The 26,183-nt window shown below is 40.8% G+C and overlaps 1 protein-coding gene across 1 annotated transcript; it reads left to right on the top strand.

Annotated features, from left to right (window-relative positions):
- Window positions 1–330: 330 nt before the first annotated feature.
- LOC114000042 (nodal modulator 1) lies at window positions 331–25,743 on the top strand. Its single transcript, XM_027743967.2, has 31 exons — window positions 331–512; window positions 759–848; window positions 2,109–2,154; window positions 2,591–2,691; window positions 2,816–2,922; window positions 3,105–3,177; window positions 3,692–3,844; window positions 4,995–5,132; window positions 5,662–5,751; window positions 6,372–6,477; window positions 6,898–7,048; window positions 7,536–7,713; window positions 8,464–8,605; window positions 9,436–9,567; window positions 10,337–10,473; window positions 10,749–10,836; window positions 11,298–11,361; window positions 12,514–12,609; window positions 13,648–13,857; window positions 14,161–14,243; window positions 15,226–15,385; window positions 15,509–15,635; window positions 16,293–16,406; window positions 17,061–17,188; window positions 17,783–17,924; window positions 18,746–18,829; window positions 20,292–20,402; window positions 21,733–21,834; window positions 22,056–22,175; window positions 23,132–23,224; window positions 24,104–25,743. The coding sequence occupies exons 1-31, from the start codon at window positions 381–383 to the stop codon at window positions 24,233–24,235; spliced, it is 3,630 nt and encodes a 1,209-aa protein (XP_027599768.1). The 5' UTR covers window positions 331–380; the 3' UTR covers window positions 24,236–25,743.
- Window positions 25,744–26,183: the final 440 nt, after the last annotated feature.

Genomic DNA, 26,183 nt, shown 5'->3' on the forward strand with positions numbered 1-26,183 from the left:
TTTCAGCACTTATCTGACTTTAGCTGTGTTCACAAAACGTGAGAAAATTCAGCTCGAAGACACCAATTCCTTTCGCAGAAGTTACCTGACGACATCAGTTACGTTTACAAAACATGCGAAGATTCAGCCTGGGGCACAGATAATCCATCCTGACGCCATCCCCGGCAGTGGGATGGGGCTGGGGGATGTCCAGCGGGACATCCCTGGGGAGCGGCCCCGGGAGCCGCCGCAGCCCTCCGGGCCGGCAGGGGGCGCCCCCGCGGGAACGGCCCTTCCGGCCGCGCGGCGGCGGCGCTGACTCAGGGCGGCGGGGCCGGGAGGGGCCGGCGGCGGGGCCGGGGCTGGCGGTGCCCGTGAGGCGCCGGCGGAGCTTCGGGGCCATGCGGGGCCGGGCCGCGGCCGCGCTGCTCTGCGCGCTGTGCTGCGCCCTGGCGCGGGGCTCCGAGGACATCGTCGTGGGCTGCGGCGGCTTCGTCAAGTCCGACGTGGAGATCAACTACTCGCTGATCGAGGTGGGCGCTGCCGCCGGGCCCCCCCGAGCGCTCCCGCCCGGGCCGCGGGCACGGTGCCGCTGCTGCGGGCTGGGGCCGGTGGGACTGCGGGTCTCATTCCCTCGGGCCCAGGCTCGCCGTGAACCTCGTCCTGCTGCCCCCGGGCACGGCGGGCGCTGCTCTGTGAGAGCACCTGGTTAGACAGTGCTTGGTTCCAGCCTTCCTAGCCTTGTTTTAAAGCACCCTTGTTGTGTTTGCTTCTTTTAGATTAAGTTATATACAAAACACGGTACTCTGAAATACCAGACAGACTGTGCTCCGAACAACGGGTATTTCATGATTCCCCTCTATGACAAGGTAAGACGCTGCACCACCTGCGCTGTCCCCTCTGTGCTGCCCCCGCCTCCCCACCTACCGCCGGGGCAAACCTCAGAACAACACCCTTCCCGTGAAACCTTCGAATCAGGACATGGTTTAGTGTGGTTTGGACCAAACTTTCAGCTGTTTCTTTCTGTAAGGCAGCTACTTTATTTCTCAGTGCTAGTTGTGCTGAGAAAAGCCTGGTAGCTGTAGCTGTGGTGTTGCATTTGTGCTGTTTATTGGAATGACTGCAGCACTGGGAGCCGTAGTTACTGCCAACAGCTGTGTGCTGCAGCTGTACAAACAGTACAGGTTACTACAGAGTACAGCTAAAGCTTTCTGTTTTCTGCCTATAGAAATGGAAAGAGATGTGTATGAGAAGGTGTTTTGATACGACTGAATTGAAAATAACTTGAATTACTAACTGCAGGTATTAGAAGTGTCTTAAGGAAATAATGGTACAGGAAGCTCAGAATGAATCAGAAGTCTAATGTCTATTAGACTGGAAAGATGTTTACATTCAAATTAATTACAAGCTGCCCTCAGATGGTCGAAGTGGTTTGCTCTTTTAAAGAGCTGGTTAACGTAGGGATCAGAAGTAGAATCATAGAATGGTTTGGTTTGGAAGGGATCTTTAAGGATCATCTAGCTCAACCTCCAAATAATTCCTTCCCTTCCCAATCTAAGAATGTAAGATGCTTTCTGATCTCAGTGGTTTCATTCTTAGGCCTTTGAACCTTTCCATTCTGAACTTCAGAATATATGTGGCAGAACACGTTTGGTGGCCACTATAAAGAGGATCCCTGTGCAGATTAATAGCCTTTTGGAGCAGAGCTTTTAATAGGATTGAAGTTTTGTTGTCTCATGTTTGGGCAGAATGGTTGAGTTGGATCTCCTAGTGGAAATACTAAAGGCTAATTTAGAACCCATCTGTTGGGGCAGGTAGAGGTAGGTTTGAACACTTTCTAGCACTGAGCTGCTTGAATGTGAGCCAGGTTTGTTCTTGAAGTGGTATAAACACAGTGATACTTAATTTTTGCTCTTAGCTGGCTGGATGTGAGCCCAGCATCCCGGCCTGTCTGGGTGGATTTTGCTGCTTCTTTGAACAGAGTATCTGAAGTAAGAGGGAAGGAGAATGGTACACTTGAGTTTTGTGTTCCTCTCTACAGCTTGATGCTTGTGTTATGACTTTTTTTTCATAATTTAGCTAAATTGAATTTAGATCAATGAAGACAGTTATTGCTTTTTATTTTTTAGGGGGATTTCATTCTTAAAATTGAGCCTCCCCTAGGGTGGAGTTTCGGTAAGTGCTTATTTGTCTTCTTGCAATAGGACAGTGTATCTGCAACGGGGGACTTATCTCTGACTTGCAGTTGGCAGAGAAAATCAAGCACTTTTCAGAACAGATGAGCCATACTGTGTGGTTTCAATAACTGAAATGCACTTACTGTACCGGGGAAAACAGAGCTGTATGGTAGACACTGGCAAAGTAACCCTTGAACTGATTTGAAGGAATGTGTGTTTTTGACAGAAATGGCTGGAGCGGGAGGGGGGAAAGAGGATTTTCAGTCTCAGGATTTGGAGATGTTTAAACTTTGCTGGGGTAAGACTCCCAGAGCAACACTTGCATGCTTGGACTAATACATTTCTGTGTAAATGTATTGTAAAGCTAAAGCAGAATTTCTTCATGATTGCTTTCTCACTAACTACCATGCTGTTTCATTGTTTTTCTGTTCCAGAACCAACCAGTGTAGACATCCATGTGGATGGCATTAATGACATTTGCACAAAGGGAGGTGATATTAACTTCGTGTTCACAGGGTTTTCTGTGAATGGAAAGGTTAGACTCCATTATCTTTATTTATTCCATCTTGCACTAATTCAGCTTTCGTAAAAAACATTCTGCTTCAGCTCTACAAGGTATTTTTTTCCATTTATACTCTTGTTTCTTTTTATTTTGACAGGTTCTCAGCAAAGGTCAGACATTAGGTCCTGCTGGAGTTCAGGTTGCACTGAGAAATGCTGGCAGTGACATAAACATACAAGCAACTATTACACAACCTGGAGGAAAGTGAGTGTGGGTGGTGCATACTTAATTAATCTGTTCATTTACACAAGATTCTTTCAATTCTGCCACAAGTGGGATTGTAATAGTTCTGAAATACTTTTTCTAATATGTGTCTGAATTGTTTTTCTGTAAACAAACATTTGTGACTGTTTCTGAAGAGACATAACCCCTTTCTTGCCTTGCAGGTTTGCTTTCTTTAAAGTGCTTCCTGGCGAATATGAAATCTTTGCATCGCATCCCACCTGGATGTTGAAAGAGGTTAGAGCCTACAAAAGTTCTGGTTTGCCTGTTTAGGGAGGGTGGATCTGCTTGTCCTGATCAATTACTGTGAGGAAGGGTTTTTGTGAGTGGACAAGGTCAATGGAGTTTTCATACATTTAATTCAGGTAGTCAAGAAACTGCCCTGTGCAGACCCAGGTTGGAGGTAGTGAAGCCAGCCGGGGTGGGACTGGGAAATGAGTTCTTGCTTTCTGTCTTCTGATCCTGTACGTTTTGCAAGAGCTTGAATATTGTAGCAGACGCTCTAATCCTTTCCTCTCAGACTGCTTACTTCCTGAGGAGCTCTGAGATCCTGACCATTTCCTGAATCAGTAAAGCGGGAAAAATACCATTTTGCGAAGTGTCTTTGCTTTACTGTCTTTGTGTTTTGAGTAGCCTGTGGACACTCTTTGAGTACTGCTACCCTGGGCTCTGTTTCTGTTGTTGAATACACAGGGTCTGATTGTTATTTAGGTGCTGTGAGATCTAATGCCTGTATGTTTCTGTTTTTCAGGCAAAGACAGTGGTCCGGGTGACGAGTTCCAATGCTTATGCTGCCAGCCCCCTGATTGTCGCAGGCTACAATGTGTCTGGGGCTGTGAGGAGCGATGGAGAACCCATGAAAGGGGTCATGTTTCTGCTTTTCTCTTCTTCGGTCACTAAGGAGGTAATGGTCTGTCAGTACCTTTTAATATGGACACAGATAAGAAGCAGCTAAATAGCTTCTAGATTCATATTGCCCTGATACTCATCTCTGTCCTTCACTGAGCTCGGCTTATAGAAAACATAAACTGTACAGCCCCTCAAGCTGTATTTTTGTGTTTGGGTTTTTTTGCATGTTTTTTATCTTTTCCCCCAACAAGACCCTTTTAGTACAATATTTGTATACATGCCAAGTTTCTTCTGACCTCCATGGAACTACTCAGATGTGTAACACAATAACCATCTTTTAAATGTTGGCAAAATTGAGGCTTAAGGTGTACATGTTTTTTTGGACACAAGAAATTAGAAGATTCTTTTAATGTCGACTCTTTTGACCTCTTTATTATTGTTTTCACACAGCTGGATTCCTCAACAAGCAGGCTGTTCAGGGGCATAGAACACTAAGACCTGAACTGAAGCAGGCAACAAGTGCAAAATATAGTATGTCCCACAGCATGTTATCAATATGTATATTCCCTGTGGGTCAGCAAGGTTCAGGGTTACAGTTTTAAGATATTATTTTTCCAATATTACACCTTTTTGCACATTAAATATTGGTTAGTAAACGTGTTCCCTCATGAGAATGATACTTCTCCATGGTAGAAGACCAGCATCCTGCACAAGGTGTTGCCAGACAAATCCTGAAATTCACTGTACAGTAGCTGTAATTTGTCTTCAGCATGAGGTCTTAATTGCTCTTTGTCCTCCTGATGGGAAGACAAAGTTCAACAGCTTCTATTGCCACGTTATGAGTGTGTTATGAAATGAGTGTGAAACATTTGTCATGTACTGTGATTTGTTCTGTGGAGCTTTGTTTTGTAATGTTAACCTTGTCCACAGAACTGAAGTCAGTTAATGTTAAGTCTTGCAGTGAACTCTGGGAATGTTGAATTTCCCAGTTTTCTGTTCTTGTTACCACAAAGTTCAGTATTGGCTGGTTTTGCCTCTTCTACCTGTACATGAATTTTAAGTCGTGTTATCAAACTTTGCCTCTAAATTGGTTTTATACTTGCCATCATTCATAGTTTAGTATTTTGAACCCTCCTACATGCCCCCCAAATTGTCTTCTCTGTTTTGACTCGAGAAAAAAGATTGTATTGCATTTATTTCCACAGGATGTTGTGGGCTGCAATATTTCTCCCGTGGATGGATTCCAGTCGAGAGATGAGTCTTTATCCTATTTGTGCAATGTTGTATCTAAAGAAGATGGATCTTTCAGCTTTCTTTCTCTGCCAAGTGGGAAGTACACTGTGGTAAGTAACTAGAAATTAATTGGTTGTCTATTCAGTGGGTTGTTAACTTTCATTTTCTAAACTAGAATGTGTTACTGCCACCTCCTCTCCTTTAAGCTCTCTGTTTTCTTATTTTCCCATTCCCTTTCTTATGTCTGGGTGGTGTGGGAGCATGGTTCTCTGTGCACTGTCTAGAGTGATGGTCCTGCATTCTCAGTCTTTAGCTCTAGAAATGGGATCCAAGCTTCTCTCATTCCTTTAGTCCTTGTAGCAATCATATAGTCGCCTGTCTGTAAGCTCTTGCACATCCAACCCTCTGAGTAGAGGGTTACTTTTCCATCTCTTCTGATAATCTCATGGTTTCCATCAGTCTTGAAATATTACTGATATTTGTGTCTCCATCCCTCTGAGTTATTTTTTCTAGGAGTTTTGCAGCTCACTGGACCCTTCATAGAGGTGTCTGATGGTAATGAGGGCATAGAAAATGGTAAAGGAAAATCATTCTGTCATCACAGCTTCTTAGGGGTCAAAGCAATGTGTCTTCTTTCAGATACCATTCTACAGGGGAGAGAGAATCACCTTTGATGTTGCCCCGTCTAGATTGGACTTCCTTGTAGAACATGACAGTTTACAGATTGAGGTAAGGCCTGCAGAGGAAATAGTCTTTTTGTGCCACTCATTCCTGTAAAAGAATCACTGATTTTAGCAGAAAGCAGGTGTATTGTAGAAAAACTTCTTTGTTAGAAGTTGAAGATGCTTGTTTATACATACCCCCCTTGCACAGCAGGTACAAGACAATATTCGGTATTGTGCTGTGTTTCTATACTTTGGTCCTTTTTACTAGGAAGAAAGAAAATAGGGGAAAGCTGTCTGCTATGCTCCCTTTCATGTCCACGTTGCAACCAGGCAGTAATCTTTGAGGTTGCTTAAATTTTCTCATTCAGATTGTCACATCTCTGGAGAAGGGCCTGTGGGTTTTTATGGTTTGCAGAGTGCCTCGTGTAATGGCAAAATGGTCTGTTATTGGGCCCTTCTGAACTCTACTGAGGCAGATAAATTGAGAATGTGTGTTTTGTACTTAGGGGAACAGGATGCGTGGAGATCAATATGTACTTTCATTCTGATTATTCTGGTACATTCTTCTCCTAGAGCTAGAAATAAATTTCCTTTATGTGTGTATGGGGAGATAACAGTTGGTGTTGATTGCCGTGTGTTTGCATTTCCTGAGTAAAGACTAATGTTAACTGTTTCCCATTTCAGCCTGTTTTCCATGTGATGGGTTTCTCTGTCACAGGCAGGGTGTTGAATGGTCCTGAAGGAGAAGGAGTTGCTGATGCCACTGTGACTCTGAACAATCAGATTAAAGGTATGCAGTGCTTCTGATCTTTGTTGCTACAGGGAAGCTTTTATAAGCTCAAGTACAGGACTAGTGTATGATATGGAATTAAACCTTCAGGATAATACACTACTTTTGTTGCAATGTATTTTAAATATTAAAGTGGTTTTCATGCAGTTGATTTGCATTTTCTGGTTTAGGTGAGAGTGTTAGGTGTTCATTTGTTGTGCTGTTGAAAATATCTTAATTTCTTTCAACCATGTGCTAAATTGTACTATGAAATACAGAAACGAAGGTTGATCTAGTAAAAAAGCATAATGTCATTTCCTTGTTGTGCAGTATAAATTTAAAATAGTCTAAAGCAGTGCATGCCCTCTGGATCTGTTGATACATAAGGATAGACAGTCAACACATGCTCTGCTTTTTAACTCTTCCTGTTATTTGTTGCAGTGAAAACAAAAGCTGATGGCTCTTTCCGCCTTGAGAACATAACAACAGGTACTTACACAATTCATGCCAAGAAAGAACACCTGTTTTTTGATACTATTACTGTGAAGATCGCCCCAAATACACCTCAGCTGGCAAACATCATCGCAACAGGGTAAGTACTGGTGGTGTGCTGAAAATGTGCGGACAAGGCCTTGAAATATGGCTGGTCCTTTCCCATGCCATGCCCAGGCTTGTGTACTGTTGTCAGGAATGAAATACTGCTCAAGAAATTCAAGGTAGATAGAACAGCATGAGTGCAGGGTAATGCTTTGTCCACAGTGTTTTGCTCAGTAATAGTTAAGGTGCTTGAAGTGATTGGGTTGGTGGCGAGGAAGAGTGAAGCAAGTTGCCAAAATGTAACATAACATCATGGTGACTTCCTAAAAGAAAAGATGTGTTAATTGTACAGGAGTGCACTTGCTCCACTGTGTTTGCTTGTAGCATCTCTGATAGGAACACTGTTTCAGGAGAAATCCGTTCCAATTCAAGTGTTATTACCTTAACATAGTGAGGTTCACTTTTTAAGGAAGTTTTAAAACAAGTATTTTTTTAGGATTTTTGTCAAATATTGGTTCTGATGACTGGTATTTATTTGACAGATTCAGTGTGTGTGGCCGAATCTCAGTAACGCGTTTCCCTGACACAGTCAAGCAGATTAGTAAATACAAGGTAACCATGATACCTGAAGACAAAGACAAAGCAGCACTAGTTACAACAGAAACTGACCCTCATGGAGCATTTTGTTTTAAGGCAAAATCGGGTACATACAATGTTCAGGTAAGAATGAGCTTCCATTTCTTCATTGTGGGACTATCGCGGTGTTTTAAAAGATTTTAAACATTTAATTTTTAAAATTTGAAAAGCTGAATTTAGATTTTTCTAGTCCTTTTCTCCTGTTTGCACTGTTTAAACAGTGACAGTTATTTGCTTTTTTTGTTTCCTTAACAAGCTGAGATTCCCATGCTCTTAGTCCTTTACACTTTTCAAAAGGAGATCAGGCCATTTGGGTTGTAAGTTCTTTTTTCTCTCTCAGTTGTGATGTCCCTTAGATCACTTCTTATTATCTCCTGAGTCAAATCTGTAATATGTCCCTTTCTCAGGTGCCTGAATGATTCCTGGGATGACAGGTCACAGCAGAACCTGTAGCAGAATTCCCATGGATTTTGCATTGTGGCAGATAGCTGAGGCTGAAAGATGAGCAACTGGGTGGTTATAAGGCCTCTAACTGTCCTCACAGACAGAGACATAACCTCATGTAGAAGCTGCAGCACACCCTGGAGTGGAAGTCACTCAGACTTTTGAAACAGCTCTTTGGAGGATTTGTAGCTCAGTTTTATTGCAGTTCTTTGGAGGATTTTTAATACAGGATTTTGAAAAGCATGTTTGAGAGGCTGGCTTTGCTTTGCCTGGGGTTTACAGTAAATTTCCATTTTCCAATTTCTGATAAATGGATTGAGGACAGCAGAGTGGGTGTATTTGGACTAGTATCTGAAAGCTGGTGATGTTTTGTTGTCATATACTCTACAGGTGATTGTTCCAGAGGCTGAGACCAGAGCAGGATTGGCTTTGAAACCCAAAATGTTCCCTGTTACTGTTACAGACAGGCCAATAATGGATGTGACCTTCTCTCAGTTTTTGGCATCTGTCTCAGGGAAGATCTCTTGTTTAGGTAAGCCCATTTTGAAAGTGAAGTGTCAATGGGAATGGAGAACTTTAGCATGGCACATGTGAATGGGTACAGGTCAGATCAAGACACTTGCTGTGGTTAGCCCCATCAGCAGGTAAGTAATTTTAACTTCCAACTCATAGATAAAGCAGCTCTTTTGTTTGGTCAATGTTATGGCCTAGTAAGGTGTCTTAATAAAATTTGGAGTAAAGTCATGTACCTATTTTTAGTACTTGCTAGGGATAAACAAATATTACTTCCTCAGGAAGGAATTCTGACCTGTTTTCCTTCCGCAGAAGATGGGTAGATTTTGGAAGGAAATGCTCCTGACTGACACTAGGGGTACTGTACATCAGTCAGAGAAGTACTGGAGGTGAAAAAGATCTTTAAAAAAAAAGCAGTGCATGTAAAAACTCCAGTATAGGTGCTCAAGCTGCTCACAGAAGCTTTCAGTCTTTGTTCTCTTTTATAAGCTTTTTGTCTTTATTTTAGTCTGAAGTTCCTCTCTCCTGCTATTTTCCTTGATTACCCACTGATTTCAACAGATGATGATTGGAGCCTGACTTTTGTCATTTTTGCCTTCCTTTTTCCTCTCTAAATCCTCTCTGCACTTCATGTTCTGTCTCTCAGGTGTTTAGTGGGCCCTGTAGTCTTTGCAGAGTGAGGTGATTTAATGTTGGCCTCAGGCTTTTACTTACCTTTAGATAAAGGAATATGATTAACAGTCTGAAAAGTTGTACAGAATGCATAATAACCCTGATAAACATGTGCCTAGGAAACAGGAGTAGAGTTTTAGTTGGAAACATCCTCATGTTCTGCTCTTCCCTGCACAGACTTGTGTGGTGACCTGATGGTGACGTTACAGTCCGTGAGCCGGCAAGGGGAGAAACGCACCCTGCAGCTCTCAGGGAACAGGGACTCAGTGTCCTTCACCTTTGAGAATGTGCTCCCAGGCAAATACAAAGGTAGGATCATGGGGAACTGCTTAGAGTGGTACCTTAATAGCTAAATTTCTGACTTAATCTGAACACTTCTGTTATTATCAATACTCTTTGCACTATGCCCAGCATTGAACTAGCTGTGAAACTTGAGAGAATTTGGAAAAATGCTATATAACAGTGCATCAGGTTTTCTTAGTCTTGTATAAAACCCTGTGTCAGCTTAAAGGTGACTGCTCCCCAGAGTTTTTTTGATCTGCATGGCTGGTGTGAGGAAGATGGGCTTATCATGAACTGGCTTGTCCCAAGCCTCAGAACAGGGGCACACCCTAGTTCAGCTGCTTCCAGAGCACTGCTCCTAGTAGCAGTATGTCTTTTGGCCAGCTTACTTTGGCCTATGAAAACTGTTTTCCAGGGAGAGGTCTAGAAATATATAAACATTGCTCTCTATACAGGAAATGGAATATCTTTCCACTGGGTTAAATTGGGTTAGGTTGTGATGTCCTCTAGGTTGCTTTGGCTGTCACAACAGTATTGCACATTGAGGAGCCTTCCAGGGTGACCAGGCTTCATTATTCCTTTTTATAGAATAGCTTTTCTGATAGGAAATGTGCAGCATTCCTGTTGACACTGCAGTGCTGTGAGCCAGGTCTGTTATTGCAATGTCATTGTATATCTGGCTTTAAAGATTTTTGTCAGGGAAGTTAAGAGTGGTACAAGCTTTTTATACCACAAAACTTGCCCTTACTTACACAGTTTTACATTACTAAAATGCTTTGTGTGGCATGTATTCTAGTAAGCATTGTACATGAAGACTGGTGCTGGAAGAATAAGTCTTTGGAACTGGAAGTCATGGAGGAAGATGTGTCAGGAGTAGAATTCAGGCAGACTGGATATATGCTGAGGTGTTCTCTTTCTCATGCAATCACACTGGTATGTAGGAAACAAACATCCTTGTATTTTTTTAATGACCTTGTGCAGGTAGTTTGGATATGCTTGGAATCAAGGCTTTCTCATGCCTCTAGAGGATCATACAGCACAGCAGCATTGACATTTAGAGTGCTTTTAAATTTATTTCTTAGATTTAGTAAAATGGTCTTGTGATATTAGCTGCTATAAAAGAGATGCATTAGTGTATTTTTAGGCAAATACTGTTTTCATTTTTTGTTTGGTAGTTACTAATAATGAATTGTGCTATGGCTTCACAGGAATTTTATCAGGATGGAAATGGACCAGAGAATGTTGGTGTTTATAACCTGTCCAAAGGAGTGAATAGATTCTGTCTTTCAAAGCCAGGTAACAGCTCTAAAAAGTTAGTTTAAAAAATGAAAAAGAACTAGTCAACTAATACTGCGGGGAATTAAAAAAAAAAATTCTGTTGTAGTTTCTGAGGTTTCTGAAAGGCATTGTCTTATTTATATTTGTATATGAAAAGCCTATTCTAGGTTTTTAGAATTCTCCATTTCTCCTGCTATTTAGTCCTTCACCTAAATCGAGATCCCAGAAGTAAAATATTACTGTTTTTTTCTTGGTGATGGACCTTAATGTATGATGAATGAAGATCATCTCAAAATTTTCTCATTTGTATGGGTTCTATTTGCCAGTCACATCAGAAAGTGTCTGTGTGAAAGGCAATACTCACATAGTCGAATTTATAGTTGTTTCTGTACCTCTGGTCTCATTTGATCTTGAGAATTCAGCCAACATAGTAAGCTTGAATTTTTTCAGCAGATCATTCTTTGGCTTAATGTTTACAGGTGTTTATGAAGTGACCCCACGTTCCTGCCACCAGTTTGAACACGAGTATTACACTTATGACACGTAAGAGTGTAATCTGTTTATGATCTTATGCCTCTCAGCATGCTTTTTCATAAAGCTGTCTTCTGCTGCAGCTGCTTGCTTTCAGCAGTTCAGGATGTGTTGCTAGGACTGTCCTATAGAGGGAAGCTTTAGCAAGTTGTATCAAATGTGTTCTCTTGCCCTTTCTGTTTTAAAAAACCCCCAAATCAACTTGCCCTTCCTATCTTAAAAAAAACCCAAGATCAACTAATGATAGGCTTTAAAGATGCTTTTCTCTCTTTAAATGAATATTTTTGTCAGCCTTCTGTCTAGTGTTGGGTTTTCTTTGTAACAAAGAAGAGTTATTTCAGTGAAAACTGTTGATCACTTCTGAGAGCTGAAATGCAAAAGATAGGACAGTAAGTTTAATAAGAGGCTTAGACCACCACTGCACATCACTAGTGCCAAATCTCTGGTGATTTGATTCTACTCACTCCATTTTTTGCAAGCTGAGGAAATATTCACTAATCACAAGTAAAGAGTGCTAAAGAGTGCTGATCTTCCTAACTCAGCCAAGTTTTATTAGTTATTTATAGAATGTGGTCTGGTGATGTGCTTAATGGCGCTTTGCTTACAAGGAACAAAGAGGATTTCTGCTCTCAGGCCACTTCTCATTCATGAATGTGGCAGAAAACAAATTCAGCATTAAAATCTGATTATCTTCTGTTGTGTTAGTGAATTAAAAGTACTTAAAAGAGAGATATACTAAACATGAGAGCTGGCACAAGGTGATTGAATGGATAGAAGCAGAAAGCTTCTCTTGGCAGCAAATCACCATTAGACTTGAGGCATCTTGGTGATCTGTGTCTAATATGACAAACTTCTGAGTGTCCTTCTGTGTAAAGGGATTGCACATATGAAATCAATCAAAGCAGCTTTGGCTTGAGAGGAAGCAGGAGGCACAAAGGAAGGAATTGGTTTGGCCAGTGTCGTGCAGGGTTTGGGGTTTAGAGCTGGAAAACGCTCCCTTTCCTATATGTGATCATCTCAGCACTGCACTTTGCTGTGGGATTTCTATATTGTCTTTTATAAAGCATTTCAGTCCTGGGGGTGGGACCACAAACTCTGCTAAGTAAGATTTGGTTATTTAGGAGGGGGACCTTGAGTTCATCTCTTTGTTCCTTTGATTTACAGGTCCTCTCCCAGCATACTGACGCTCACTGCAGTTCGACACCATGTCCTTGGCACGATTGTAACTGATAAACTGATGGATGTGACTATTACCATTAAGTAAGAGCAAAGAAATCTTGGGCCTATAAAAAGTGGAAGAAAAAGACATGGCTCTCATAAAGCTTTACTCCAGTTTTAATACTGCAGTGTCTGCTTTCTAAGGGGATGTTGTCCAAGTCTAGACTGCAAGAGGTTTTTATGCTAAGATGTGCTTTGAGTTCGAGATAGTTAAATAATTTCCAGCCCTCAATTTGAACATTGTCTCTTCATTCTAGTATAGCCCCTCACTACTTGTATGTCATGGTAAAAAGGAATGATTTTCTGAGTTTTTATACACTTTAATGAACTGACATTTCAGAATTTAGAGGGTATTGTTTTAGCTTAGGTCTGAGCTTTTTAGCTCTGGTATCTATTTTTTTCCTTTTTTGTTTCCTCAGAATGAGAATCTGCTACTTTAGAGCATTGTTGCTGGTGTGAAGAGGGTTATAAAAGGAAAACCATGCAGAGTGATTACACACTAATGCACCAATTTGTGCTTAGCTGAACAGACAGCTCACTAGGGAGCACTGATTTGCTAACAGCTTTAATTGTATGAGGTGCCAAATCTGCCTGGAAGTGTCTGATAATAATGAGTGTTTTATTAATGCTCTGCTGATGGCTACTTGTTCTAGACTACGGGTTCTCAAACTTTTTTGAGTGTAGAAAACCTCTTTTCAGAGAACATTACCTGCAGAGTATTGCCTTGAGTTCTCTGTGTTTAATGAACCTATCACTGCAACTGCAGGGCAACCTCAGCAGCTGGAAAGGAAACATTGAGACAGCAGAATGGTTATAGTGTGCTGGTGCAGGATTTGTGAGGGCTGTAAGTAGGTAGGTTACCTGTAACCCCTGTGAATGACCGTTTCTTGCAGTAAGATTGATATAAAGGTTAAAGGTTTTACTTACGCTTGGAATAAACAGCACAATAAAAAAAAATGGGTTTAAAAAATATCCTCGGACTCTTCTGCTGTGGTATAAAGGCAGTAATTGACAGATACAACAAGCTCTTATCCCTCCGTATGGAAGGAGATGATTTTGTTTTCTCCTTCATGTTTTCAGGTCATCCATTGACAGTGAACCTGCCTTAGTTTTAGGGCCCCTGAAATCCATACAGGAATTACGGCGGGAGCAGCAGCTGGCAGAGATTGAGAGCCGTCGACAGGAGAGAGAAAAGAAGGGGCAAGAGGAGGAAGGAACAAAGCCCCCAGTGCAAGAAATGGTGGAGGAGCTCCAAGGACCCTTCTTATATGAATTTTCATACTGGGCAAGGTAATACCAAGCCCCAATGAACAAGCTGTATTTTTTGTGCTATTGTCTGGTGTTTTTACTAAACAGAATAGTGATATAATTCCATATAGGAAAGAGCTACTGTATAGCTACCTGTGCCTCTTCTTGCTGACTGTCAGCTAAATGGAAATTAGTACTGCATAGCAAGGATTTTGCTTAGCCTGTTGTTGATACTTTTTTCTTGCAGTATTTAGATGGATTCTTGGGTCATTGTGCCATACTCTGTTACACATGAGAGCTACTAATTTGGTTTTCTTCCAATTATATCTTATTTGTGTTTTACAGGTCTGGAGAGAAAATTACTGTGACACCATCTTCAAAAGAGCTGCTTTTTTACCCACCTTATGTGGAAGCATTTGTTAGTGGAGGTAAATATAAATAATTTGTACTTTGAAAGGAGTAGATTTTTAAGGCAGAAATGTATCCTTATAGATAAACATATGGATAACTCTTCAAAGGTAATGTTAGAAAAGTTTCAGTTGCAGCTATTTCTCTGGGCCAATTTCATTCTGGAATTCAGAAGCATGGCTATTTGACAGAGGGTGCAAGTATAGTTTTTATCAACAGGATATGCTTCCAAGTGCTGAAAAACCACCTGGCACAAGAGGAAGGGTTAGGTTTTTGGATGTTACACCAGATTTGGAGAATTGTTTATATTACTGTCATCTAGAAAAATAGTTGTGCAAAACAGTGTGTGTATTTTGAGTTTGTTACTGAATTCAGGTTTCTGTTGCATTTTTTTAGCCAGTAAAAGTATTTACCAAAAAAAGTGAACTTCAGAATTGTCAGGGTTATCATCAGTTGATTGATGCTACTTGTTAAGTCAGTGTCCACCTTGCCCTCAGATTCCTAAGTGGACACACCTTGTTTGAGATCACTAGGAAATGTTTGGTGCCTCTTTCTATGTGACTCTTTGCACATTCTAAATACATTGGAGGGGGGGGAAATGAAATTTTAATTAATGTCATTAAACATGACACATGCTGACCTAAGTTTTAAGTCAAAGAATGTGGTCAAAGTTCAGTGTAATGTTTTCTAGAAGGAAATATTGCCATCATCTCCATGTGGCTGCAGTATATGTAACTTAATGAATCCTCCAACCACTTAGGAAATCCAGAAGGTTTATTTTGGTGGTGTGCTTATAGCTTTGAAACTATTTTGTTACTGATTTTGGCAATGTTTAGATGTTTTAAGACATGTTGAGAGGCCGTAAAATTGTGTGGGTTGCTCTCTTATCCTAAGGTAAAAGGACATCAGCTAGTCACTTTGGAAGTAGTTAAACTCCTGCTGTAAGCCAGTGTGTGGTTTTGACTTTCTTGTTTGTCTTAAATCCCCTTTGCACCGACCAAGAGAGTTGTCCCGGAAAACTGATAGAGATTCATGGAAAAGCAGGCTTATTTCTGGAAGGGCGAATTCATCCTGAGTTGGAAGGTGTTGAGATTGTCATTAGTGAAAAGGGGGCAACTTCCCCACTCATCACAGTTTTCACCGATGACAAAGGTGCCTACAGGTAAATAACAGATTTCTTTTGATCTTTTGGATTCTTTAGTTAAAACACAGTGATAACTCGACAACATGTATGTGATATGCAAGTGTTTTTTTAAAGCAAGTTCTCCTTTCCCTTTATATGAAGTGTTGGGCCACTCCACAGTGACTTGGAATATACAGTTACTGCTCAGAAGGAAGGTTTTGTTTTGACTGCAGTAGAAGGAACAGTTGGAGACTTCAAAGCTTTTGCTCTTGCTGGGGTGACCTTTGAGGTAATGTGCTAAACACTTTGGGTTCTGAATGAATAGTGTGTGCAGTTAGAGCTGGACAGGCAAGGAAGTAACCCATGTCTTCCAGCCAAAGACAAAGGGGCGTGGGATTTTGGGATAATTTATTTTTATTTGGATAATAATTTTTGTCATGGGGAAACAAGTCTCAGTGGATGAGCTCAGTTGTAGATTTTGACTTGCCATGTGGAAGATAATTTTCAAGGCTTATAGAGTGAAAGTTAGAGCCTGCAGTCCAAAAGACTGGCTTTATTTGCTTTTGTAGAATTGGACCACCTTCTTTTAATGACTTTTATCCCTCAAGGTGATATTTTCATGTACAGTCTGGTCCAACTACTGCCTGGTTCCAGTCTTTGGGATACTTTGTTCTGGCCCCCTGGAATGTTCTCTGAAGTGACAGAGAATGACTGCTGTGGTGGCACACGGTGTGTGCCATGGCTGTGAGTGCCCAGGTGTTGAGAGCAGAAGGTTCTGCAGCCCTGTGGTCTGGCCAGAGGGGATGCACTGCAGATGTTAGTTCTGCCTACAGCTGAGTGCTCAGAGCCAGCCCATCTGTGCACACTGCAAGGAGCTTCTGAATTGAACCCTTCTTCATAAAGCTACCCTCGCTTACACTTACCATTACTGATTTTGCAAAACCAGATCAAATCAGAGGATGACCAGGCTCTCGCTGGAGTTCTCTTGTCTCTCAGTGGAGGGGTATTTCGGTCCAACCTCCTTACCCAGGATAATGGCATGCTGACTTTTTCCAATCTGGTAAGTTGGAATTGATTCTTCTGGATGTGGCTGCACATGTGATGCTGTGCTACTTTGCCCTCCCAAATACAGATACTATCAACTCTCCTGAGTGGCAGGTCTCCTTTGAGACCACAATGGAGATGTAGATCCCTGAGAGTGGACAGCACTTGAAATCTTAGCAAGTGAAAGATGTGAAATCTAACATGGCAAGAGATTTCTCCCCGACAGGTAGCAGATGATGTTGATTGATCTCAGTTACTAATTTGCAGTCTGTAAACATGAAGCAAACCATGTTGATGATCATTTGAGAGTCTTTAGAGCAAGGAAATCTAATTAGATTATTGATCTGTATATGTGTGTAGACATGCCTGAACAGTTTCCTTGCAGACATCCTTCTTTAGTGGTCACTTTCCTGTCCTTGAGGCCTTGTGATAAGGTTTTAGGGCTGTAGTTTCCTTTCTCTCTTCAGACTTTGTCACCTGGTGGAGTTCCACTGGTTTATTGTCCAATGTGCTCCCTGCTTTTCAGTGCTCACATTTTATGACCAGTTTAACCTGTGATTGGAACAGAGAACTTCAGCTCCTCAGGGAGCTCTTGCAAAGCCTATTTGTTTGGAGTTGGTGAAATTTTGCATCACTGTGAGTAAACAGCTTGTTTTGTGCCTCTTTGCAGAGCCCAGGGCAGTATTATTTTAAACCCATGATGAAAGAATTTCGCTTTGAACCGTCATCACAAATGATTGAAGTGCAGGAAGGACAAAATCTTAAAATTCGGATAACTGGGTACAGAACAGCTTACAGGTCAGTAGAGCTGGAATGCCATGCAAAATGCTACAGGCTGTATCAGGAGGGATTATGCCAAATGTGTGGGTTTTCTGTAGCACACCTCTGTTCTGCAGGTTTGGAGGAGACTTTTGAAGGCACAGTTTTACTTTATTATGCTGTGGATAAGTACTTTTATTAGCCTTTTTTCATGGATGTGGGTATATAGCTAAGCCCAGCTGGCAGGGCTACAGAGAGAAATATTGCTGTGAAAGCCCTGTGTCAGTGGCTTGTGCTGCATCCAGTGGGAGGGGAGAGGACTATTCTAGGTATGGTAGACCAGTTCAAATATCTGACTTCCAGATCCTCCCTTTCCTTGCCCTCAGGGGTAAGAAAGAGTTGCTGTTCATGGAATTAGGGAACTTGGATTCCTAAAGTTGTGCTCTGAACTGCAGTGAATTCTAATGATTTAAACTGTTTTACATACACATTATGAATTCCCCTTTTCCTCTCTGTGCTATGCTAAATACATTAAGCACTTTTCCCATCAGTTATAACTGTAAAATGTCTTTCAAATGTGCATTAAAACATTGTCTGCACATCTGTAGCAACTGGTTCTCTTTATACCTCTAGCTGTTATGGCACAGTTTCTTCTTTAAATGGAGAGCCTGAGCAGGGAGTCTCAGTGGAAGCTGTGGGACAGAAGGATTGTAGCATCTATGGAGAAGACACGATAACAGATGAAGAGGGCAAATTCAGGCTACGTGGCCTTCGGGTAAGGATTAGAACACTCTCTGTCCTTTACTTGATAAAATGTGTTCTGTTAATTAGTTACTGATTTCTGTTTTCCCATCACATTTGCTAGCTCAGATTCCCTTGAGTCTTTGTGTGTGAGGAAACAGTGTCATGTAGAGAACATTCAGTCTAGTAAAAGGGGGAAAAACTTGTGTAAGTCTGTGGAACATAATGGCAGCAAACTGTGGTGGCCTCCCACAAACACTGAGCAGTTCATGAGACATGACCTGAGCCCCAGGTCAGTACTGAGTGTGTCTGACAGGTGTTCAGGTGATAGAGCAGGGAATTTTATTAGGCAGAAGAATTTGGGGAAGCATTTAGTTTCCCTTGTGAAAATGCTGCCAGCCTATTTTTAGCAGGGTGTTGGGTGTGTGTATGATGTTAATTGCACAAGATGTATGTGAAGGAAGCTGTTCTGCAGGAAATCTGGAAGCTGAATTTACAGGACCATTATGTGTGGAATAAGCAATTTGCTGAAGCAGGAAGCAGGTTTTAATCCTGTTTACGTGTTTTCTTTTTAACTAAAACACTTCACAGAAGCTGATTTCTTTTAATACTGTGATGTAACAAACCAGTGCAAGTCCTGTGATAGCCCTTTCTTATTTGCTGACAGTAAACACCCCTAATAGTGCTATTGAGTTAAATTTTCTATTTGGGATTAAGAAAACTTTAACTGCACAGAGTTAAATCTGTTGGGGTTGTGTATCTTAAATGGAACGTTAGAAAATTCTGTTACTGCTGTCTAAAATTAAAGTATGTATTATTCAGTGTTGGGATTTATCATCTGACTGTTGCTTTTAGCCTGGTTGTGTGTATCATGTCCAACTCAAAGCTGAAGGCAACGATCACATTGAAAGAGCTTTACCACAGCATCGGGCCATTGAGGTAATTTTTTTTTTTGTTAGTATCACTTAAATATGAAATGCATCTGTCTAGGCATTATGCCTGTTCTGTCAGCAGCAATGTAGTGAATGCATTCTGTTTAGACAAGTGCCTTTCAGCATGTTAGCTCCCTAAATATGGGCCCCATATTGTGTTTCAGCACCATAGCTCAAAATAAAAAGTGAGATAAAGCCCAAACAGTAAACAAGTGAAAAGGATTCTTTCACAATCATAAAAACTATACATCCAGAAACGAGAATAAATATATAGAATACCTTTCAACATTTCTTTATGACGTGGAACAAAGCAGTAGTTGACTTGAGGATGTCATAACTTGCCATATTATCCTATCTTTGTATTTAGTTACAGATTGATACATTTTTACGTTTTATTTGGTCGAAATCCTGCAGTCTTGATGTGGGTGAAATTGTCATTCAGACTAGCAAGTCTTTATAAAATTAATAATACCTTTGAATTGAAAACTGATGGAATCTTGTTAAATATTCCTCCATCCTTACAGATCCAGATTAGCTGCCTTGCACTTATCTCTTGACATCCAACAAAGGTTAATTAGCCTTGTTAGTTGTCCAGAGCTTTTCAGTCATTTTTTGAGCTCAGATGCCTGCCTGATCAGAGTGCCCTCCTTTGCAGCAAAACAGAAGGGCAAAAATCTTTTAAGTCCTTAGTGTCTTCTTGCTAAGAGTCCTTGCTGGTTCAGAAGGGGAAGAGAATGGATACCCACATTCCAGAAGATGAAGGTTCTGTGCTTCAAGTGGCAGCTCTTCACAGTAGCCTTTGCTAATCCTACCCTGGCAAGCCTGCCATTTTCTCCTGGAGGGGGAAGTGTTTGAGACACCTGCAGGAAAAATGTTCAGCCTCAGTGGCCCCAGACTGTGGCCCCTGACCTAACCATAACCTGTCTGTTACTATAGTTATTGTTTGAGTAAATGTCTTTCCTTACTTTGATCTGATCAGAGTTAAGGTTTAGAAACACAAATGTTTTGTGTTTTAAATACTTGAAGAATATAAAGTTATGTATTTTTGAAGTAGGTTATATTATGATATGAGCATATTCCTCATTAATCAAGTGAATAAACGTCCTAGCACAGTAATATGCATCTCTCAGCACAGATGCAAAATACTGAGACCAATGTTCTGAGATCAGGCAGTTCTGTGTGTACCTCAGCCTCTTCCAGAATAGTGTGTGCCTTTGATACTTCCATTTTTAGTTTAGTTTGATGCCATGAGCCTTGTGCTGATAATATCTGCAATTGGAAGCTGTGCACTCTGGAGGACAAGAACTTGCAATTGGAAAGCCTTCAAGTTTCCATGTGGTTCCTATAGAACAAAATTCACTTTTGATTTAAAATGATAAGCAATATTTGTGTTGTGTTGACAGGTGTGTTACTGTCCTCTGTTAACTGTTCCTCTGTTGGTGAAAACATGACTGTTTTTTACATTGCAGGTTGGGAACAGTGACATTGATGATGTAAATATTATAGCATTCCGGCAAATTAATCAATTTGATTTAAGTGGAAATGTAATTACATCTTCTGAATATCTCTCCACATTATGTGTAAGTTCAAGCCTTTCATCTTTGCCAAGTGTACTTCTTACTGCTTTCACATTGGGTGTTTTTGCAGGATCACTGGAAATTGTTCAGTGGCCATAGAACACATTTAATTCAAATTAGAACTAATATTTTAATGATGGTGAATTTGAATTCCAGGTAGAATAGCAGTGTTCCTGACTGCTTTGCTTTAATATTTCCATTTCTAATGGGAATATGTTTGAGAAATACTTGGTTGGCCGCAAATTTTGGGATCTGCTTCCCTGATGAGGGATGGTCTGTCTGTAGAGGTATCAAAACACCAAGGGTGAAATGAGTCCTTTGTATCAGAGAACTGTACTAATTCCTGAAACACCTGGAATTTTTGACCTGCATGTCTGATAGCAAGAAGGTGCCAAATGAATGCAGTAATACCATAGGACATGTGAATTTAAAAGTATAGTTATAAAAGACAGTATGAGGCCAATAGTAAAGCTGAAATTTCCAAAATTCAAAAGACTGTACTGGGATCCAAAAAAATTGCTAAACACCTGTGATCCTTTTGGCTCAGGGTGTAAATGCTGGAAGTGTCTGCAAGAGGTGTTAGTGGGGTAGGAGTTATAGTATCATTTCTCGTGTTTAAAAGCTCCTTGAAATGTTACCTACAAATATAAATGCAGTGCCTGGATTTCTTTCAGGCTAGTCTGTTATGCATCTCACCTGCCAAGATCTCATTGCTAAGCTGTTGGGTTTTTTGGGAGACATCCAAAGGATCCAACACTTAGAGCAGGTGTGAAGGGAAAATGTATCACCTTACTGAAGAGCCCCTGAGCATGTTTCCCATATTTCTGGGGAAATTTAGACCCTTGCAGTTCAGTCTTAAGGCAGTAGGAATTGATGTCAGAATTTGATTATATGTAAGTTATCCAAGCCTGTGCCTGTTCAATATTAGGTGGGATCTTGTGTTGCTCATAAATGCACATGTGCTGTCGGTGGGTCCATATCATCACCCTGCCTTTCAAAGCAGAAATTTTTATGTGCTGAGATCTGAGACAGACACAAGTGAGCGGTTTTGTGATCCACAGCATAGACTACTTTTCGTATCACACTAGATATGTGAAAATGTCAGACATCAGTTGTTCCTAAATATTTCAAGTTCTATAAAAAGACTGTTTCTGTGACTTTTTACATCCCAGATTAGAACATTTCCAGGTGTCCTACTTGACAACTTTCTGTTTACATAAACACGTGATGAATTTTGAAGTGCTTTTATCCCTGAAGATGTGGGATGTCTAAGTTATCTATTGTGGTGCAGGCTCAGAAGTATCTGGTTTGTACTTTCTTCTTTCACTTACAGGTGAAGCTCTACAAAAGTGAAAACCTTGACAACCCAATTCATACAGTCAACTTAGGCCTATCCTTGTTTTTCCATTTCCCACCACTGCTCCGAGATGGAGAGGTAAGAACACTGCTGGAAAATTAGCTTAACTCATTTCAGGTTTTTTCCCTAAGGACCATGAAGTGTTATTTCTGGTGTGCCTGCAGGGCTGTATTCTTGCTGGGCTAACCCATGTCTTGGAAGGTTTGAATCCTGTTTAACTGACTTTTGCCTTTAAATGTGATTTTTGTCTCAGACTGCTCCCGATGCTGCAGCCTGAGTGTATTTTTTTTTATCCACAGAATTACGTGGTGCTCCTGGATTCTACATTGTCTAAATCACAGTATGACTACACCCTGCCTCAAGTTTCTTTCACTGCCATTGGATATCACAAACACATTACACTGGTTTTCAGTCCCACTGTAAGTACAAAATGCTTCAGTGTTCACCTTGGGAGCAATATCTGGTGGTACAGCCTTGATATATTTTGTGCTCTTGGCCAAACTTTCTATAAGTGTAAATATAGAGAGGTTTATGAGGGGCATTAAAAAGTGACAATGAATTTGGATTTGGCCACATTTAAGGCCTCAGGCAGGGATGTTACCTGGTAACCTGGCATGTTGTGGGGGGCAGGTAGGGAGGTCAGGAAGGGTTGTAGCCGTGACACTCACTGAAAGGTTGCAGTAACTGGAGAGTGAAGGAGAAAGATAAGGGTTGTTGTCCGAATCCCTTTAAAGACTTTTGTGTATATGAAAGAAGTGTCACAAGGCCAAAAAGAGAGCTTTAGTTATTGGAGCTGAGGTAGAGGGTAAAACAGAGGGGTTTCAAACCAGCATCAGAGGAAATTTGTCGCTTGAGAGAGAGAAGGTGTGTTCTGAACAGGACAGTCAATTTAGTGAGGTGTTCATTCTGTAACACTTGAATGATCTGTTTCTCTTCTTCTTTGCTGCATGTTCAGATGCCAGTGGAACATGAGGGAAACATGAAACAGGAGTTAGAAATGAAGGATGCAGGTGTGCCTGAAAGGTTTTGTGCTAGTATGGTTGCTGTAGTGGTATCCTTGGGATCATAAAGGTTTGGGCAGCAGGTGACAGGTAAATCAAAACACACCAGGCTGACTGTGGAGACTGACCATCAGTGAATTAGCTTTACAAAACAGCAAACCCCAGGAAGAAGGTAATACATGAGTGAATCTCATCCAGAGGACTTGCTTTGAAGGGGAAGGTAAAGTAAATCTTAGAGCAGCACTTGGAAGCAAGTCAGACGAGATGGGCTGGACATGCCACGTGATCCTGTTGCTGATGTTGCTTCGACCTGAGGGATTTCACAGTCGACTGTTTAAAACAAAAATAAAATCCGTGGTCTGCTCTGTTTTCAGAGAAAGCTGCCTGAACAAGACATTGCCCAAGGATCTTATATTGCATTACCACTGACACTGCTCCTGTTGTTGGCTGGTTACAACCATGATAAGGTAGGGCATGGGCTTTTTTGCTCTTATCCAAATACTCTTGTCCTATGAGTGAATATGTTGTACTCTGTTAAGTGGGGGGTTGTTGGGTTTTTATCCAAAAAGAGAAGCAGTGACAGTTACCTTTTGTGACTTGTTTTAAGAAAAGTCACAACATAGCTATGTTTTGGACAAATACTTTCCTTTAAAAAAACTTAGTGTGAAGCTGAGTTCCGGTGCTGTGGCTGAATTTTGGCTTCTCATTTGGTGGATCTGAGAAAAAATACAGCATTATTCAAATTCAGATAACCAGACTCCGTGATAATAGGAATGAAAATAATAATTATTTTATTGGCTTCAGGAATGATCAGACTGGAAAAAATCTTGCAAGTCCTTGAGTCTGGTCTCTTTAGCTTTACACCCTCCCTAGTCCAAAGCTCTGAAGAGGAATACAAATACCTGCTATATAACCCCCTCTTTGTTAACAAGCTGTGCTCTTCTAGTCTTTTCTGATGTGTCTGTGCAGTTTGATTTCCTCTCAAACATGTGTAAGAGAGCACACAACATTAGATTTGCCAGGTTTTTCTACAGTGCCACTGGAACTGTCTCCACTGAAAATAGCAGTAATTTCTAGACTCAGGACTCAAACTACTGTTCTTGGCTAGATGACTTCAGAAAAAAGGTGACTGACAATCACTTCAGGTTTGAATTATCAGGAATTCCCAGAAGTTTGGTTTTAATTCCTCCCCAACATTTGCTGCCTTATTCTGATATCTTAGTAGATGTGCCATTTATGCAATAGATTCTGTTCGTGAGGGGCTGCACAAATGTTCTAAAGAACATTATTGTTCAGACCTTACATACCACTGTAATCACAACTCGCTGCCCTTTTTTTTCCCCCAGCTTATTCCCTTATTGCTCCAGCTGACAACTCGACTGCAGGGAGTCCGTGCTCTTGGCCAGGCAGGTTCTGACACTGGTGGCTCGGAGGATGCCAAGAGACAGACGAAAAAACAGAAGACAAGACGGACGTGAGGTGAAAGGAATGATTGTATGAGGTGGTGCTCTGTCAAACTGGAGCCTGAGGGAGCAAAGCCACTAAAATACATTTTTTTTGTTGAACTTGCAGACTTGACATTTTCGTTTTTGCTACATGAGCGCCGTTTGTCACACTAGCTCCATTTTGGTTGTAAATTTTCTATGGAGTCTATAGATTTCCTTGCTGTAAAGTGATGAAATGAATGCCTCTGCTGTAACTGTGAGTGCATCTCCCATACTTGAAGACAATTAATGCTTTATTTTTTCAGTGGAACAGGTCATACTGTCCTCATTAATGATTTATAAAAGCAATGGTAATAGACTACTTGATTTCAGTCTCTAGATTTTGGGATTATTTTTCCTTACCTTTTGAAATACCCACTTTACAGAAGCAGCACTTAGGGATTCTACTGAATCAGTGGTGCTCGAAACAAAGTTTCAGGGGACGTAGCTGGACTGGTGAATTATGTCATTGTCACTTCCAGTTCAGCAGCTTGACTGAAGAGTGTCATCTGCACAGCTGTGATTTCAGTTCTTGTCCAGTGATTGTTATCTTTGATTAAGTTTTTGCCCAATGAAGACAAATTCTCCATGTCAGGTAAGGTTAGTTGTTAATGATCAGGTAAGTTCTGATGATCCTGTTGCAGAAGCAGTGTTTAAATTTCAGTTTCAGTGTGATCTCTTTTTAGGCCTCTGGTATTCCTGAGGTGGCTCCAGCTGGCTACACTGTTCTTTCCAAAGTTGTACTGTGGTGTTGGTGATACCCATTTGCCCATGATGGTCACATCTCCTGCCCAGGCCATGCACAGCCTTTTTGCCGATTCCTGACTGATTTATTTTTATCTTTTTTTTACCTTTTTTTGCCTTTTGGGTTTTTTTTTTAATTATAAGAAATGTGAGCTTTTTGAAATCTCCAATGTGTACAGTCCCAACAGTGTAGTCTGTAATAAATAACTGCTTCTTACAGGCTATCTTTTGATTCTTGCTTGAAGTGGGTAGTTGGACATACACAGTTTAAATATTAATGGGGCTTTTTATTGACAAATACTATAAAGGTTAACAGAGCATTTGAAAGATGTACATAAATGCCTACAAGTATTGCAAAGACATTGGTACTGCCAGTAAGTGGCAATGTTTCTCTTTTACAGTACTTGAAATAAAGTCCCTTTACATTTAAATATTTAAGCTTACAAGCCCTACCATTCTTAGAAATTTGGATGCTAAAGGTTTTATGCTTGTTTTGTTGGCACTTTGCAATAGTTTGGGCCTAAATAATTAAAATTTCATTCAGTGATCCTTCCAATCTCTCAGAGGGAAATTTTGTCAAGATCATAATAAGAATGAAGAGTGTTGAAAAAGTGTGTGTTTATAGAGTTTGAGATGCAGCTCTAATAAATTATCATGCTCTCTATTTAATGACCTGGAATTTTATATTGCTGTGATGAAATATATGGGGAAAAAACCAAGGTGTTGTAAGACTTATAATAAATTGTACATTTTCAATACATCTTTATCTGGTGAATTTTAAAAAAGCTACTGCTGCTCTGGGGGGAATGTATGAGGAAGAAATGCACATGTCCATGTGCCTTGAAAGAGTACCAGGTATTCTGATCTCTGAACTGTGAGACTTGCTGATGATTGACCTTAAGCATTGAAAATGCTGTTAATAAAAAGAAAACAAAAAAAAAGATAAAAGTATTAGTTCTTGCTAATTTAATGCTTGCTTCTAAAGCTAGGATTTGCCCAGCATCTCTTCTCAAAATTGTAATTATTTTGCCTTCTGCAGCACACCTGTGGCCTACTTGCTTCCAGTCCCATATTTTGAGGTTTATTCTGCTTTTGAAGTGTTTATTCCTAACAGAAACTATAGCTTGAAGTTTCCCACTTGGCAGAGAAGTCGTGGTGCTCTTTGAGAACACAGGGAAAACTAAAGCATGAGATGATT

This window comes from Pipra filicauda, unplaced genomic scaffold (genome assembly GCF_003945595.2).
Source record: "Pipra filicauda isolate LSUMZ 115617 unplaced genomic scaffold, ASM394559v2 scaffold127_size2900866_pilon, whole genome shotgun sequence".
Taxonomy (NCBI): Eukaryota; Metazoa; Chordata; class Aves; order Passeriformes; family Pipridae; genus Pipra; species Pipra filicauda.